This window comes from Scardinius erythrophthalmus (genome assembly GCF_964197995.2).
Source record: "Scardinius erythrophthalmus genome assembly, chromosome: 12".
NCBI lineage: Eukaryota > Metazoa > Chordata > Actinopteri > Cypriniformes > Leuciscidae > Scardinius > Scardinius erythrophthalmus.
The window spans coordinates 5885385-5899670 of NC_138232.1; the positions used below are offsets into that span (position 1 = coordinate 5885385).

At 38.1% G+C, this 14286-nt stretch overlaps 1 protein-coding gene across 1 annotated transcript; it reads right to left on the bottom strand.

Annotated features, from left to right (window-relative positions):
• Position 1: 1 nt before the first annotated feature.
• Positions 2–3584, bottom strand: mych (myelocytomatosis oncogene homolog). The gene is made up of 3 exons (XM_081380139.1): positions 2940–3584; positions 1536–2081; positions 2–1379 (listed from the first exon to the last, which is right to left on the bottom strand). The coding sequence occupies exons 2-3, from the start codon at positions 2068–2070 to the stop codon at positions 832–834; spliced, it is 1083 nt and encodes a 360-aa protein (XP_081236265.1). The 5' UTR covers positions 2071–2081; positions 2940–3584; the 3' UTR covers positions 2–831.
• Positions 3585–14286: the final 10702 nt, after the last annotated feature.

Here is a 14286-nt window from a genome sequence, read left to right on the forward strand (position 1 = left end):
TCATCTTGCTCATTCTTTATTACTTTATAAAACAAAGTGCAGTTGAGGATGAACAGAACCTTTTTTTTTTTTTTTTTTTTTTTCAAAAACCTGCAAATGAACCAAGAGAAAAAAGCCTAAATAATTTATGATACATAATTAACAGGAGGTATTTACATTTAAAAAAAAAAAAAAGTTGCCATTATGAAGGCAATAAAATAGCCAGTTTTCTTCCTGGCAGAGGTAGATAAACAAAGAAACAGGAGGGAACATACAATAACCAACAAAGTAGACATGGAGTCAGAGTGAATGAACACCCTCCATTACTCCAGACCTCAACAATACGAGCTATGCATGAACACAAAATCCAATATAGTTTATCTTTCCAGTTTGAACATCACATTAAATGCAAACTTTAAGTCTAGAAAATTTTAATCATATGCTAATTACATTCAACCCCTCATTTTAACATCCTTTGGATCCAGCCCAAAACATTAGAAGAAATAATGTGTATGCCAAGAACAAACAGGTAGAATGTGTGAGGATCATCTAGGGCTCATTTCTTTTAAGGCTAACTATGCTTTTAACCGATTATGCATCCAACATACAGTCTATGAACCGGTTCATATTAAGACTCGTGAACAAAATGACTTTAACACAATGCAAAGTCACAACACTGAGAACGTTTCTTGCATTGACCGTGCGTGTTTCAAAACAGCACTTAACGGTGACATAAAATCCACAATCTCCTAAGAGATATTGAGGTCTCCGCAGTCAGTCAAAAGTGTTACGGTCCTCAAACCAGCGACTATCTAGTGGCCAAACCGGCAACGAACGTTCAGTCCCAGACGCTCACAGTCTCTTGAGCTTTTCCAGTCTGGCTTTCAGCTGTTCTTGTCGTTGTCTAAGTTTGTCTCTCTTCTGTGCAAGTCTCTGGTTCTCTGTCTCCAGATTTCTGATGCTTTCTTTCGCCCGCTTTAAAATCACCACCTTGGAAGCCTTGTCGTTACTGGACAGTTCGGGGACGTTGTCCCGGAGCTTAAGAAAGCAGTTCTTTAACTCGTTGCGCCTTTGCCTCTCCATCACGTTGTGTGTCCTCCGCCTCTCTTCTTCGTCCTCCGTGTCCACCGCCTGTCGGGAGGCCAGACTGCGAGAGCGCCCCGAACTCTGCGTGCTCCGGTGGGAGTCTCCGGACCCTCGGGAGCGTTTGAGAGGGGGGGAGGGCGGGGGAGGAGGAGAGGCGGGCCGAGGGGCGGCGTAGTTGTGCTGTTGCTGAATTTCAAAGTGACAGCGCTTGAGAGCCAGCTGCTGCTCACGCCGACTGTCCTCCAACTGCTGCTGGTGCTGAGAGCGCGTCAGCGTGCTCGACCTCCGGACGGTCACCACGTCGATCTCCTCCTCTGTGGAGCACAAACAGTTCAAATCACGTTAGTTCAAGTTTGATCCATGTGGTTTCAATCAGGCAACAAACTTATAACACACTCTCTTTTAACTTTAGGACACATGTGCACGCAACAGAAAATAAACAAACATTGTAAATGGATCAAAAGACTCACCAGAATCGCTCGTAGATGATTCGCCCCCGGTGGACAGTGAACCGTAATCAGACGTGGACTCGATCAGCTCCTGGCTGTCCAGCGGTAAGTCCTCGCTCTCCAGAGCCTGACAAGCGAGCGCCACATTGTGGCAATCCAGCGTAGAGCCGGCGATTTCGGCAAAAATCTCAGTGTCAATATCGGAGAGCAAGGGACTCGTGGAGAGCACCGCTGAGAGTTTATCCTCGATGTGTTTGCCTCCGTCGATGCGCCACAGTAAGTCCTCCGAGAGCGGGTCGTCCGCGGCAGACGCGGTGCCGGTAAAGTTCCAGTCCAGTTGGAGAAAGTCGCTATCCTCCATTAAAAGTTCAGATACCAACTCCAACTGGTCCACCGTGGACAAATTCTTCGCGAGCCCGGGTTTCATCGGAGGGGACTGGGGCGGCGTGGGGATAGCCTGCAAGTCCTTCATGAGACTCAGGCAAAACTCGTCGTCAAACAGCAGCGGCTCGGAGTCGCAGAGCCACTCGTGCGATGGAGAACAAGCCTGCAACATCTTGACGGAACCTGTCAGGAAAGCGCACGAGAACAGAATCCTTTAGAAAGAGAAAAAGTTTGCATACAAAAGTCCACCCGGCTTTCTGCTACCGACGAACAGCGGCTTGTTTCTAAACGGCCTGCGAAGTGTTGTTCTCATGCACTGCCGATTGCAAAGTTGCCCGGCTCGCGCGTTCACTTTATTCGTGTTTACAATGTTGGCCCCGCCCAATGGGCGGAGTTGCGGTCGGTCGTGCGTGATGTCACTGAGAACAGCTGGAAAGGTCCAGCACGAGTTTTGTTCCAAACTCGAAATTTGTTCCAATTTCTCACATTTAAAGCAAAAAGTTAAATCATTCGGTTTGACTTTTAAACAAGCTAATAAACAAAATACAAGCTATGTCGTAAATTAATTGTAATTCATGTAAAACGATTTTCTCTGGCAATATTGTTGATAATAGCCTACTAATGTGACAAAAACCTCTATTCTGTATTCATGTGGCATTGAATAAAGTGTTTTAACTGAAAAAAAAGTTGCTATGTAGAAAAGTAAAAAAGAAAAGAAAAACCCTGCAGTTCTGAAAGTAACTAATAAAACTCTTAACATACTTCTATATAGGCTATACTGTACAAAATGCAGGAAAACTGACATGTGAGTGAATGAATAGACAATGAATGAAAAGACATATGTAATCGCGTATTAAAGTTAATAACGGATCATATAAAGTATCCGCAAAGCATAAAAGCAGTACTTCCAACGCACTTTTACTGATTTCTTGACGAGTAAAGCACTTCCTGCGAAACTATAATAGAGAGATGTTCGCATTGTATAATCAAATGGAGGAAGCCGGTAGACATGCATGAAAAGAACACAAAGTCACGTCTTACCTTTTTTTCTAAACACTATGGCGAAAAAAGGAGCTTGACAAAGACGGTAAGTCTAAAAGAAAAATGTGTAAAATTATTTTTAAAATAGTTGTAAAAACCGCAGAGCCTTCTTGCGGCATGTCAGAGCCCACGCGGACAGAAGCTGGCAGTGGGTGTGGCGACGAATGGAGACCATTTAATTTAAAGGGCGATGCACTCCCGCAATTCCTCCGCGTTAGAAAACTCGCGCCAAAACTCTTTCAGCAAATATTGAATGAAAACTCTTATTGTGATGATGCCTAATTAAAGTCTGTAGCTTGATGTTTAATAAAATCCTGCACGCAAAAGCGGTTGAATAGCCGTGGTGTAATGAAGGGAATATACGTCCAACCTAGTGCTCTGGCGGAGTGCTCGTGCACTCAATGAACCATGCAATTCCAAGAAAAAGAAGGAGGGGGGGTTGTAAGCTCACACACGTGTGTGCGAGAGTGCGAGTTCACAAATGCCGGTCTAGTTTGCAATTGCTATAGTAGTGTCTACTGTCTACAAAAAAAAGAGAAAGAACGCCGCGATCACGTTGTGCTGTGGTCTGTTTTGGCGGGTAATATACGTACAAGGACATAGGCCTACTGTTCTCAAACAGACACTCCTTACATACACTCTTACAACTGATCTCGCGCGACTTAAGGGATAGATATATGAACTTATATGTGACAGCAGTGCAAAGCATATGAGGAAGATAGGCGTTGGTTACATAACAAAAGAATCGCATCCGGCTCAACACGTGCAGGCTAAAGTCACCCCCTCTCAGGTGGCGGGAATGATTTATGCGTCTCCCTCGAATTCGACATATGGGCGGAATCCTGCATTCCTTATGACCACTGACCTCAGAATGCAACAAAGAGAAGATGTAATTCTCATACACGTTCATTGTAGTGTAGCATGCTATATTCCGTCTTAAACTATTTAAAATTATACATCATTTTTATGTATGCCGTTTTCATGACCTCATATTAAAGAGACACTATGGGGTATTTGCATTTTTAAAAACCCATTCGTCACATTAAGTGCAACATGGTTTTCAGGAAATTCCAAAACACTACGTATGAAAATGATCATGAATTAGCTATGTATTTACACCTAAATCTATAGGCCTATGTTAAACATTTTTTTGAAATGCAGTATATTTGATTCCTTTTGAGTTTAATGATAATCCAGGATACACAAACTAACATTTAATAAATCACACTGCTCCTCAGTGAGTGAAATGGACAGAATTTAATGTATTTTGAAACTCCTATAAATGTTGCCACCTAGAGGCCTTTGAATGAGGCTAGTCAGTGTACCAAAACTTAGTGAACTCCAGACAGATGTACAGCATTACGGCACTGCTCAGTTTGCTTTCTTTCGGCAGATGCCCTGTATAACCTAACCTCTCTATATTAGAACCATGCTTTTAGCGTATCCTTCACACTTTGATCTAGAATGCATTTAATATTTGCATATATTCCACTAATGAAATGAGATGATTGCAATGCTCAGTAAATGTAACATTAGTAATAAGTGAGTGCATTGATTTCAACATAGCCAGGTGTGTGCATAGGCCTACACAATTCAATCCTATACCTCATCTCAAAATACATCCGACACAAAAGTTTTTTTTTATGTTCATAGCTTTAGACCATAAATAATTCTGTACTTGTCAGATTTTTCAGGGATACACCTATAGAAGGTTTGTTGTTAGACCAGCTTTCATGCAGTTTATGGTGGCAATGTGTGGTTGTTAAACTCAATGTTGCAGTCCAAGACTGTTTAAGTCTTGCATCACTCATTCATTTTGCTTCTAGCTATCTCTTAAATAGCTCCCATATGTAGTCCAGCTACATGTTTCAGACATGTGGACATGCCATTTAAATGGCTTGTGTTCATTCAATAAAGAATCCCATTGTTTGGAACATTTGTTTGCCTCATCAGCAATGCTTAAAGAAATGTTGCAATTTTAAAGCAGAAGCATTTACACAGTTCTATTAAAGTTTTGTTTCACTTATCAGGACTGTATGAAAAGATAACATTTTGAGACAGACGTATAGATAAGCATGAGGCTGTCATCTTGTAGTGCTGAAGGAACCTGCTGAAATACACTGTGATCAACTTGGAACAAAATGATTTAAATGGGTTAACAAGCAAAGTTCAGCGTCCCTTAGTAGAATACAGTTATATTTTTTTCTGTATGGCTGCTTGAAATGTAAAAAAAAAAAAAAAAATAAAGTTTTAACACTTTTAAAAAGTAAGTACCGGTACACTGAAATGAAGTGGGGTACAATATATGAATCATCATGGATGACAAATGTGCTTGTGGAGAGGGGTTTTCTACAACAGATAATAATACACTTTCACATCCACACAGATTAAACCTGAAAAACTTGTAAACCTCTACGGAAACCTTAAGAAAGAATCACATAAAGAAAGCATCATGGATGCCCTTTTAAACTGCTGTAAATTGACACAACCTTTGTTAGAAATGATATGCATTAATGTATATTTATTGTACACTATACTGATGTCATATGAATTTAATACATATTTTATATGAGTTTACGTTTTAAATAACCTTAACGTTTTTGTTTTATTGCATGTCTTTAAAATATTTAAGCCTGGTTTCACAGAAAGGCCTTAGATTAAGCCAGGATTAGACCTTTAAGTGGCTTTTATGAACGTGCATAAGAAAAAGATATATCACTGCAAGTTTCTTTCAGTTAGTAAATGCATTTTATTCTTAAGCATTCTGTGAAACCAGGTATTAATGTTATATGACCCTTTATATGACTTTTAGTATTTTAAGGTTATAAAATGTGCACTTATTGGTTGTGTAAAGAATGTTTTTGCCTCACTCTGCTTAGAATATTTACATATTATTTTCATAGCAAATGCTTAGACCGAAGAAAACAGAAAAATAAGTTTGCACCAAAATGTAACTGGTTTTAAAATAGCAGCTGAATTCAGAATAGCACACTATTCTCCATATAAAGATATGGCAGAAATAGGAAGATGCGTAGTAAGCCATTCTGAATTCGGCCCTTCTTGCTTCTTTTGACCTTTAACCTTGCTGAATCAGCTCATGTTTGCTTGAATAAGGACGGACAGCAGGTTCTCATACCCAGTTCTACCGCAAGATGTTGTAAGCAAGGTTCACCCTGGCATATCGTGGTTTGGCTGTTCCCCCTGATAATACTGTCATCTTCAGAGAGGGGTACCAAGCCAGGAAGAGAAAGAAGATAAGAAGGAAGACACTACCTAACAATGTTCTCTGCAGGCAATCAAGCATTGCAACACAAGCGGCCACAGCTTTCCTTAGAAGCGTGTGTGGGGGGGGATGTGTCGCCTGTAAACCGGTGATAGTAACTGTTTCGAGCTGAGAAAACGCTGCTCCACGGGGGTCCTGCTGGTGAACATCATCCACTGATGCTGCAGCATATCTAGAGTCACAGACTGTAACTGATTCCTCACTGGAAAAGGTCAATTCACTGAAGCTGATATTTTATAGAATCCTCTTCCTCTGAGACTGTTACTCATTTACCTGCAGCATCCTTCTTTAGTCAGTTAACTTTCGCTTTCGGCATATACGAAAGTGGGAAGCATTTAAAACAGGCTTCTAATGTGCAGAAGTGACATTGATCTCACAGGAAATAACTCAAACATTTCAGCAGATCACAGGGCATATACATTTTTCTTTCTTTTTATGTGCTATTTTTCATTGCACTGATGCATGGAGTAGTTAGAATCATAAAAATAAATATATAGTTGTTTTTTTAATATATATTTACATGTTATTTTTATGATTTTAACTATTAGCAATATTTCCACAGCATTTATTTTTAGTCATATATTAATATTGGTCTTTTTATTTATGCATTTGCAGATGCTTTTATCCACAGACGCATTTAAGGTATATCTGTCCATGCATTTCCTGGTTAATGTCAATATTAAAGTTTTTTATATATATATATATATATATATATATATATATATATATATATATATATATATATATATATATATATATATATATTGTATATATATATATTTATTACAATGTAGAAAACATTAACCAAGACTAATAAAGACTATAATGTATCTTCATTGTTAGTCGATGTTAACTATTACTATATTAACCTAATATACATGCAGCATAGGTTAAAAAAAAACGTCTTTAATGGTACTTTGATGCCACAGATTGGTTTCCATGTTAACCATAAGTCAAAAGATTTAAACCTAATGAGGTGTAGAAACGATACAACAGGTTGAGTAAAACTGAAAGTGTTCATTGATAAGTTTCAGAGAAGCGGCCATGCTTTACTGTTCCTCTCGCTGCTGAGGACACATGACAAGTTTCACTTCTGCTTTTGATGCTCTGTCAATTTGACCACACACCACCAACAGTTAAAGACCCTGCGGGGCCCCTCAGTGGGGACGAATCAGACAGTACATGTTATGAACGTTATGGAATTCATACCTCTTTTTTTTGTTGCCATGGTTGAATGACGTTTTCCTTCCTCTTTGACACTGACTTTACTTATACAGTACTAGATAGTTATACTGTAGGGGAGAGCGGGTATTTTTCCTCACATTAATTTCCAACATGCCTAGTACAATTATGTGGCTTTGTTTTATTAATACAGCGTTTGCTTTTTTCTTGAGAATGGAAGTGAAATGTGACAACATGCCCCATAGGTGGGGTACATTGTAACATGACCAAATGTCAGCTTAAAATGCTCTCTGATCTAATAATAATTAAAAAAAAGTATACGAGACAAATTAAAATATTTTCTCAATAAAATACAACTATTAACTTTTTCATATAAAATAATGGCATTTTTAAATTATTATATGTAAAATAATTTTTGAGTTTGACAGCGGACACACCGGTAAACACAGCTATACAACATAGTTCAAAACATAATAATTAATCATTTCTGAACATTGACTCTCAAGTCTTTATTCACCTTTTTCTCATGTTTCTCAATAGAATATCATAATAGGGGCTCATTGTAACAGTGTTACAACATGCCCCACCTGCACAACTGGGATTCTTGTGTCTTCTGTCCCAACTGTTAAATAACATATTTGGAGATTAAAATAATATCAGATTTGTCTTATTTAAAATAAACACCAAAAATAGAGATTCGAGAAATTAACTTTTGCTATGGTTAAATAAATGTTCAGTGATATCTTCCAAAGATTTCTGAATTTTGGCGCAATTGTTTCTCTATATAGTGTTGATATGGCAACTAGTAAAAGGTTTTGTCATGCTAGCATGTGTGAAAGTATTTAAAACAAGGGTGTTACAACTAGCCCTGCGTTAGGTTGTGCCCCGCTTTCTCACAGTATGAACAGGCCTATCTGTTAAACAACACAGTTGTAGGCTAGTTGTATAGCACAAGTGTTGCTTTCAAACTGTAAAGGAAAATTCTTGAAATATTAATTACAGTTTTTCCTTTTTGTAAATCCATTGTATTTTTACTTGCTAGATGAATTAAAGTTTTTAGCACACTGCTAAGTGGTTTCTTATTGGCCCACATAAAAAAAGATCACACTTTGGTCTGTAGATATGGATCTCGTCCTTGTTTCAATGAAGATTTTTTCATGCATTTTATTGACCACAAGACCAAAAAAAAAAAAAAAAATGAAATGTGTAAGTCTGAGTACATGCATTCTTAAAAATAAAAGTTCCTTTTCTCAGCAATGCCATTGAAGAACCATTTTAGGTTCCCCAAAGAACCTTTCAGTGAGCAGTTCTTAAAATAACCTTTTTATCTTAGTGTGAAGAACATTTTAATAATCTAAAGGACCCCTTTCCAATATAAAGAACCTTTTGTACAATGGAAAGGTTCCGTCTGTTAAATACCCTTTATTGAACCATCAATGCCATTAAAGAACCTTTATTTTTATTAATAGTGTAGAAAAGTACAAATGATAAAGAGAGAGTTTTGTAGTTTATTACTTTGGGGGTTTGCTTGAATCATTAACAATATGGTTAATTGTTAAATTATGAACAATATTGCCTTAGCAACCACCAATCATCACATCCTGCCAAATATGAGTCATCAAAATACAGCTTAAACATAAACACAGAATCTCACAGAAATAAATCAGATCTCAGAATAAATCATTGATTTGTTTGGAAACGCACGAGCGCCAACATGCACGGTTTCTTGTGCAAACTGTATGCAAACAGAAAATGTCACACATTCACGCACACATCCATCCAGTGAGAAGACGATCAGAAGAACAGAAGGAGCTCAGTGTTAGAATGAAAAACAGATGCACGAACACACACACACACACACACACACACACACACACACACACACACACACACACACATTGGGTTTCCATGTTTTATGGGGACTTTCCATAGACATAATGATTTTTAAACTGTACAAACTGTATATTCTATCCTTAAACCTAAACACAGCCCTCACAGAAAACTTTCTGCATTTTTACATTTCCAAAATACATCATTCGGTATTATTTATAAGCTGTTTTTCTCATGGGGACCAATAATTACTGGTATTACTATCTGTGTGTGGACATTTGGTCCCCATAATGTAGGGTTTACCTGGACCACACACACACACACACACACACACACACACACACACACACACACACGTCTCTATAAGAAACACCTGTTTTTTTTATGGTTTCCCCATCTGACAGTGTCCTAAAACAATGTCCCAATCTGTATGTGTGCAGTAAACAGCCCAAACCAAGGTCATCCCGGCTAGAGCGATCTCCACTTTAATTCCCTGAAAATTATATGTTTATTCCAATGTTTAACCACACAACCTGATAATTTTTAGGTGCAGATGTCCTAACGTGACCAAAAGGATGAGCAAAGCAACGAAAAGCACCCTCTGTAAAATTCACAAGGCTCCCACATGTGAAGAATGTGCAGGATGTGATCTGTTTTTCAGCCTCTTCCTTGAACTTTACAGCAGTTTGTTTTCCAGGAACCCAGCTATAATGCTGCTGTGTAGTGGAAAAGCGGTGAAGCAAGAAGAAGTCTATGGAAATATGCAGTGGGAGGGAACTCGATTTAAAGCGGAGTGAAATAAGAGAGGCAGAATGAGAGAGGACATCACCATAGTACCTCCAAATTTAGACCATACTCAGAAAGAGTAGCAAAGAGTGTATAACCGACACTGCGAAGCCACCACAGATGCCAGAGGGCTCCTGTATCAGCAGAACATTGCAGAGCACATCCGTTCCTTCTGGCCATGTAGGGTAGAGAGTTGGCACAGATGCCCAATAGCAGTTGGTGACCACAACTGACCCGCAATCTGACGCCACGCGTGCCACCGGCGTTCACTCAGACCTCTATTCATTCAGCTTCTCAGAAACAATGTCTCACTGTCCGTCTTTATATGGCAAATTTGGTGTTGTTCCAAATTTTAGATTCTTAAAATCACAAGACTGGAATGGAATCTATCAGTAGCTATTTATTATAAATGATTTATCTGCACATCAGTTTTTCTTAATTCATGTTTGTAATCTTCTCCCTCTTGCAGCAACATCTCTTCTCTTCTCTGATGACGTGTTTACTGGCGCGAGGGCGGGAAAACCTGTCACTCACATGAGATCCACCAATGGCAAACCACAACCATCCAACGACCCAATCAATTCACAATGGACAAAAAGTCCCGACCAGCAAATTTTCTTGTTTGAGAAGCTGTTTCACTCAGATATACGTCACAAAAGGACAGAAAAGACTACCCAACTTCCGTTTCATGCTGACTTTAAAGAAATTTAAAGGAATAGTTCACTGCAAAATTTAAATTCTGTTATCATTTCGTAGAATACAGGAGGAGATATTTATTGCAGTCCAAGCTGCTCTTTTTCATATAATGAAAGTGAATGGTGACCACAGATTATTTTCAGTTAATAATTTCTCTTACAAAGCTATTATGTGGCTTTAAAAGTCTTGTAAGATAGTTCACAAGTCATATGGACCACTAGTGCTTTTATGGGAAGGTTTAAAGCTCCTAAACATCTCATTTTGTGTTCCACGGAGGTGAGAAAATGATGAGAGAATTACAGTTTTGTGGTGAATTATCCTTAAATCAGTTTGTTTGAGAGCCAAATGCATAACACTGGTGATAGACTATGATTTTCAATCTAAAACTACCCTGATTGGCAATTTCACTGATCTGTAAAGTTCTCTCTCAAGTCTTACAAACATTTTTGTCAGGAATGAACTCGAGGCGTTTACCATCATACTGAAAGTTTGCATACATTATTGTGATGAAAATCACAATACATCTGTAAAATCGAATAAATTGCATTATGATTGCTTCCTAATATTGTCCATCAGTGTTCACATGATCTTCTCATGTTCAGCTCCCTGTGACTTACATAACCTGGTTTCACTTCTACCCTAGATTACGACACACACGACTATGCTGACGGATGACTGCGGCCTCTTATGGTGTCCTGACCTCTATACCTTAAATAACTTGTTCTGGACAAGACATAAAATTGGCAGATACAGGTATCCATACATTCACAGAATTAATGTGCTCGGAAATTGAACTAAATTTAGTGTGGCTAGCATCATACCCAAACTCTAAAACTGTATGCCACATGTTTTATGTCACATCATTTTTGTATGTTTGTGTACAAAATTCAGATATTCTTGCTTCCAATAAAGTCCAAGATGTTCTTCAAGAAGTTGCTGTCATTAAGACGAGACACTATGCAGGTAAAACCATTGTTTTCATGCACTGGTCAATTTTGAGATCTTTTTTTCGTCTTCTTTCAGACTTGTGTAAAGAAAATATTAGCATTTATTTTATTACAATTTGGCCTGGTTTTATAGACAGGGCTTAGATTAAGCCAGGATTAGGTCTTAGTTCAATTAGGACATTTCAGTAGCTTTTATAAATGTGCCTTAGAAAAAAACATTAAGTGTGCATCTTCAGACAAAACGATGGCACTGACATGTTTTAAGATACGCCAGTGCAAGTTACTTTCAGTTAAAACATTTTAGTCTGAGACTAAAGCCTTGTCTGAAAGCGGAGGTTTATCGGTTCGGTCTGTAGAGTTCAATTATACACAAGGCTTTTTTCTTAAAATGTGATTTTTTTTTCCCAGAAGTCTCCACTTCAGTAGCACTTCCATACACCAAACTTTAATCCTATCTGTATTCTGAAAGGGAGGAGTTTTTTCATATTTTGTCCGCCTGATTTATATAACATTTTATTTCCTAAAAAAAATGGTACAATTTTATTTTAGTTCTGGCTATTGACAATCAAAAAGGAGTATCCAAAATCTCCCCTGTAAAATCCTTTGACTCTTATATATGTCAGCAAAATGAATCCAATGTTCTTTATCCAATGTTCAGATTTTTGTTTTGGAAATTGTGCAAACTAGTGCATATTTAATCAGATCAAATATCATTTGCATATGTAAACAAGTAACATTCAGACCTCACAGTAAGGGGGCCATAAATACTCTATTCTGTTCTTATTTGTTTTGTCATTTCAAATGTAGGGTTCATGATCCCCACCTATCAACTCAACAGTCAATTGGGCTGTAATCACTATTGCTCAAAAAAAGGCAGATGGGCATTTTAAACAAATGCAGGGCGTCTGTTTGACGTGACAGTGCATGATTGAGCTGTGCTAACAGCTGTCCCACGTCAGGAGTAACTGCTCAGTAACTTCTGTCCTATGCGCATAACCAAACCCTTCACAGATAGAGCCAGGCCCACTGTCTCTCCTAGTCCTCCATGCAAAGACTAGATGTCTCCTGAGTTTCCTCAACACTCCAGGGGTCACACGACCGATCAATAAGCTATGCATTGAGCATCAGGCATTAGCATAAGCTGCGTCTGCATAAGCTGTGAAGTTTCTCTCTTTGTCTCCATCTTGAATGATCTGCATGTCAAAGTATGGCTGAATAAATATATATGGGAGAGATTAGCTGCAGATTACAGCGAGACGAGAAGCCATGCAACGCTCTGAATGCAGTTTGATTTTCCTCCTGCTCCATCATCATCGACAGGGATGCTGAGGTTGTTTCATGGATTGACATCTGACCAGCAGCAAGCGTTTAGTGCACATTCAGCAATTAACACTATCTCTGCCGGTTAGCTAAATTAATTATTTACATGGATTAGGACCCATGTAGCTTTTCCAAATGCTTCTGCTCAACATGCACATCAATTTTTCAAGGCAACCGGCAACAAGAAAATATAAAAGAGTATGTCATGGGAGAGACATGTACATCTCACAATGCAAAAAAAATAAATAAAATAAAATAAATCAGAAGAATTTATGGACGATGGAAGAACTTTTTAAATTTAAGAACCCATACAACTAAATGGTTCATGGTAAGATGGTGTGTAAAACAGAAATCAATTGCACATCTTCTTCAGTCATTTTAATAACAATAGATTTTGGATTTGTTTCAGAAAATCCTCAAACAGAAAACCCAAATCCTCCCAAACCTAAATCCTCAACAGGTTCCTTTTATTCTTACGATCCTTCTGTTCCTCTTTTCCCTTTCTGTCTTCCATGTTTCACAACAGTCCAGACCTCCAATATCAGACTCATCAGACAGTGAATCACAATGCTGCACACAATATCTAATATTAGTGTTTGGTTTGGTTTTGCAGAGTTTGCAAACTGGCAAGATTTTCCCAAGTTGCACAAAATTTTCAGATCTTCCTTATTTCTTAACATGTGGAGAAAAGCTCCCACACATAGACTGGCAACAATGCAGTTAAGAAATATCACACACAAGCAAGAGTTCTGTTGTTCTGAACAATCAAACTGATGGAACGGAACTAACGGTTGCATACTAACATACTAGATTACTATTTCTGCAATTTATAGTAGGCCAAACCTATGCTTTCCATATTTTTTTGCATGCATTGAATACCCAGATGAGTCATTTTGCTATTTATATATTAATAAATAGGAGATCAAGTCCATAGCATTGCATTGTGGGATACTAGGCCTATGTTACAGTATACACAACAAATATTTGGCAATGCAATTCACTAAAAATGGAAAAAATAGCAGTATCTAACCATTTTAATCTAATTTCGGGCAAAAAAACAAACAATAGCCTACTCTTCTGTCTAATTAAATACAGTTTAGTAAGAGAAGCTAAAATTGGGATGCTAGAATTTACAATAGAATTCCACAATGCAACCCTCAAATTGAACTTCAATTTCCTGCAAGACGAATGAGCTGAAAGTCCTATCAACTGGGATTTTCAAAATCTTGACTCATTAAAAAGGCAAAACAACTGTTTTTATTTCTGAGACAATGCCACTCGCTAAATTAAATATGAAAAGAGA

Bases quoted from the DNA above. Each gene is read 5' to 3' on its own strand.
- mych (XM_081380139.1), bottom strand. From the start codon at position 2,070: ATGTTGCAGGCTTGTTCTCCATCGCACGAGTGGCTCTGCGACTCCGAG. The intron at 1,380-1,535 runs GTGAGTCTTTTG...TGTGCTCCACAG, and splicing joins ATCATCTACGAGCGATTCTG to AGGAGGAGATCGACGTGGTG.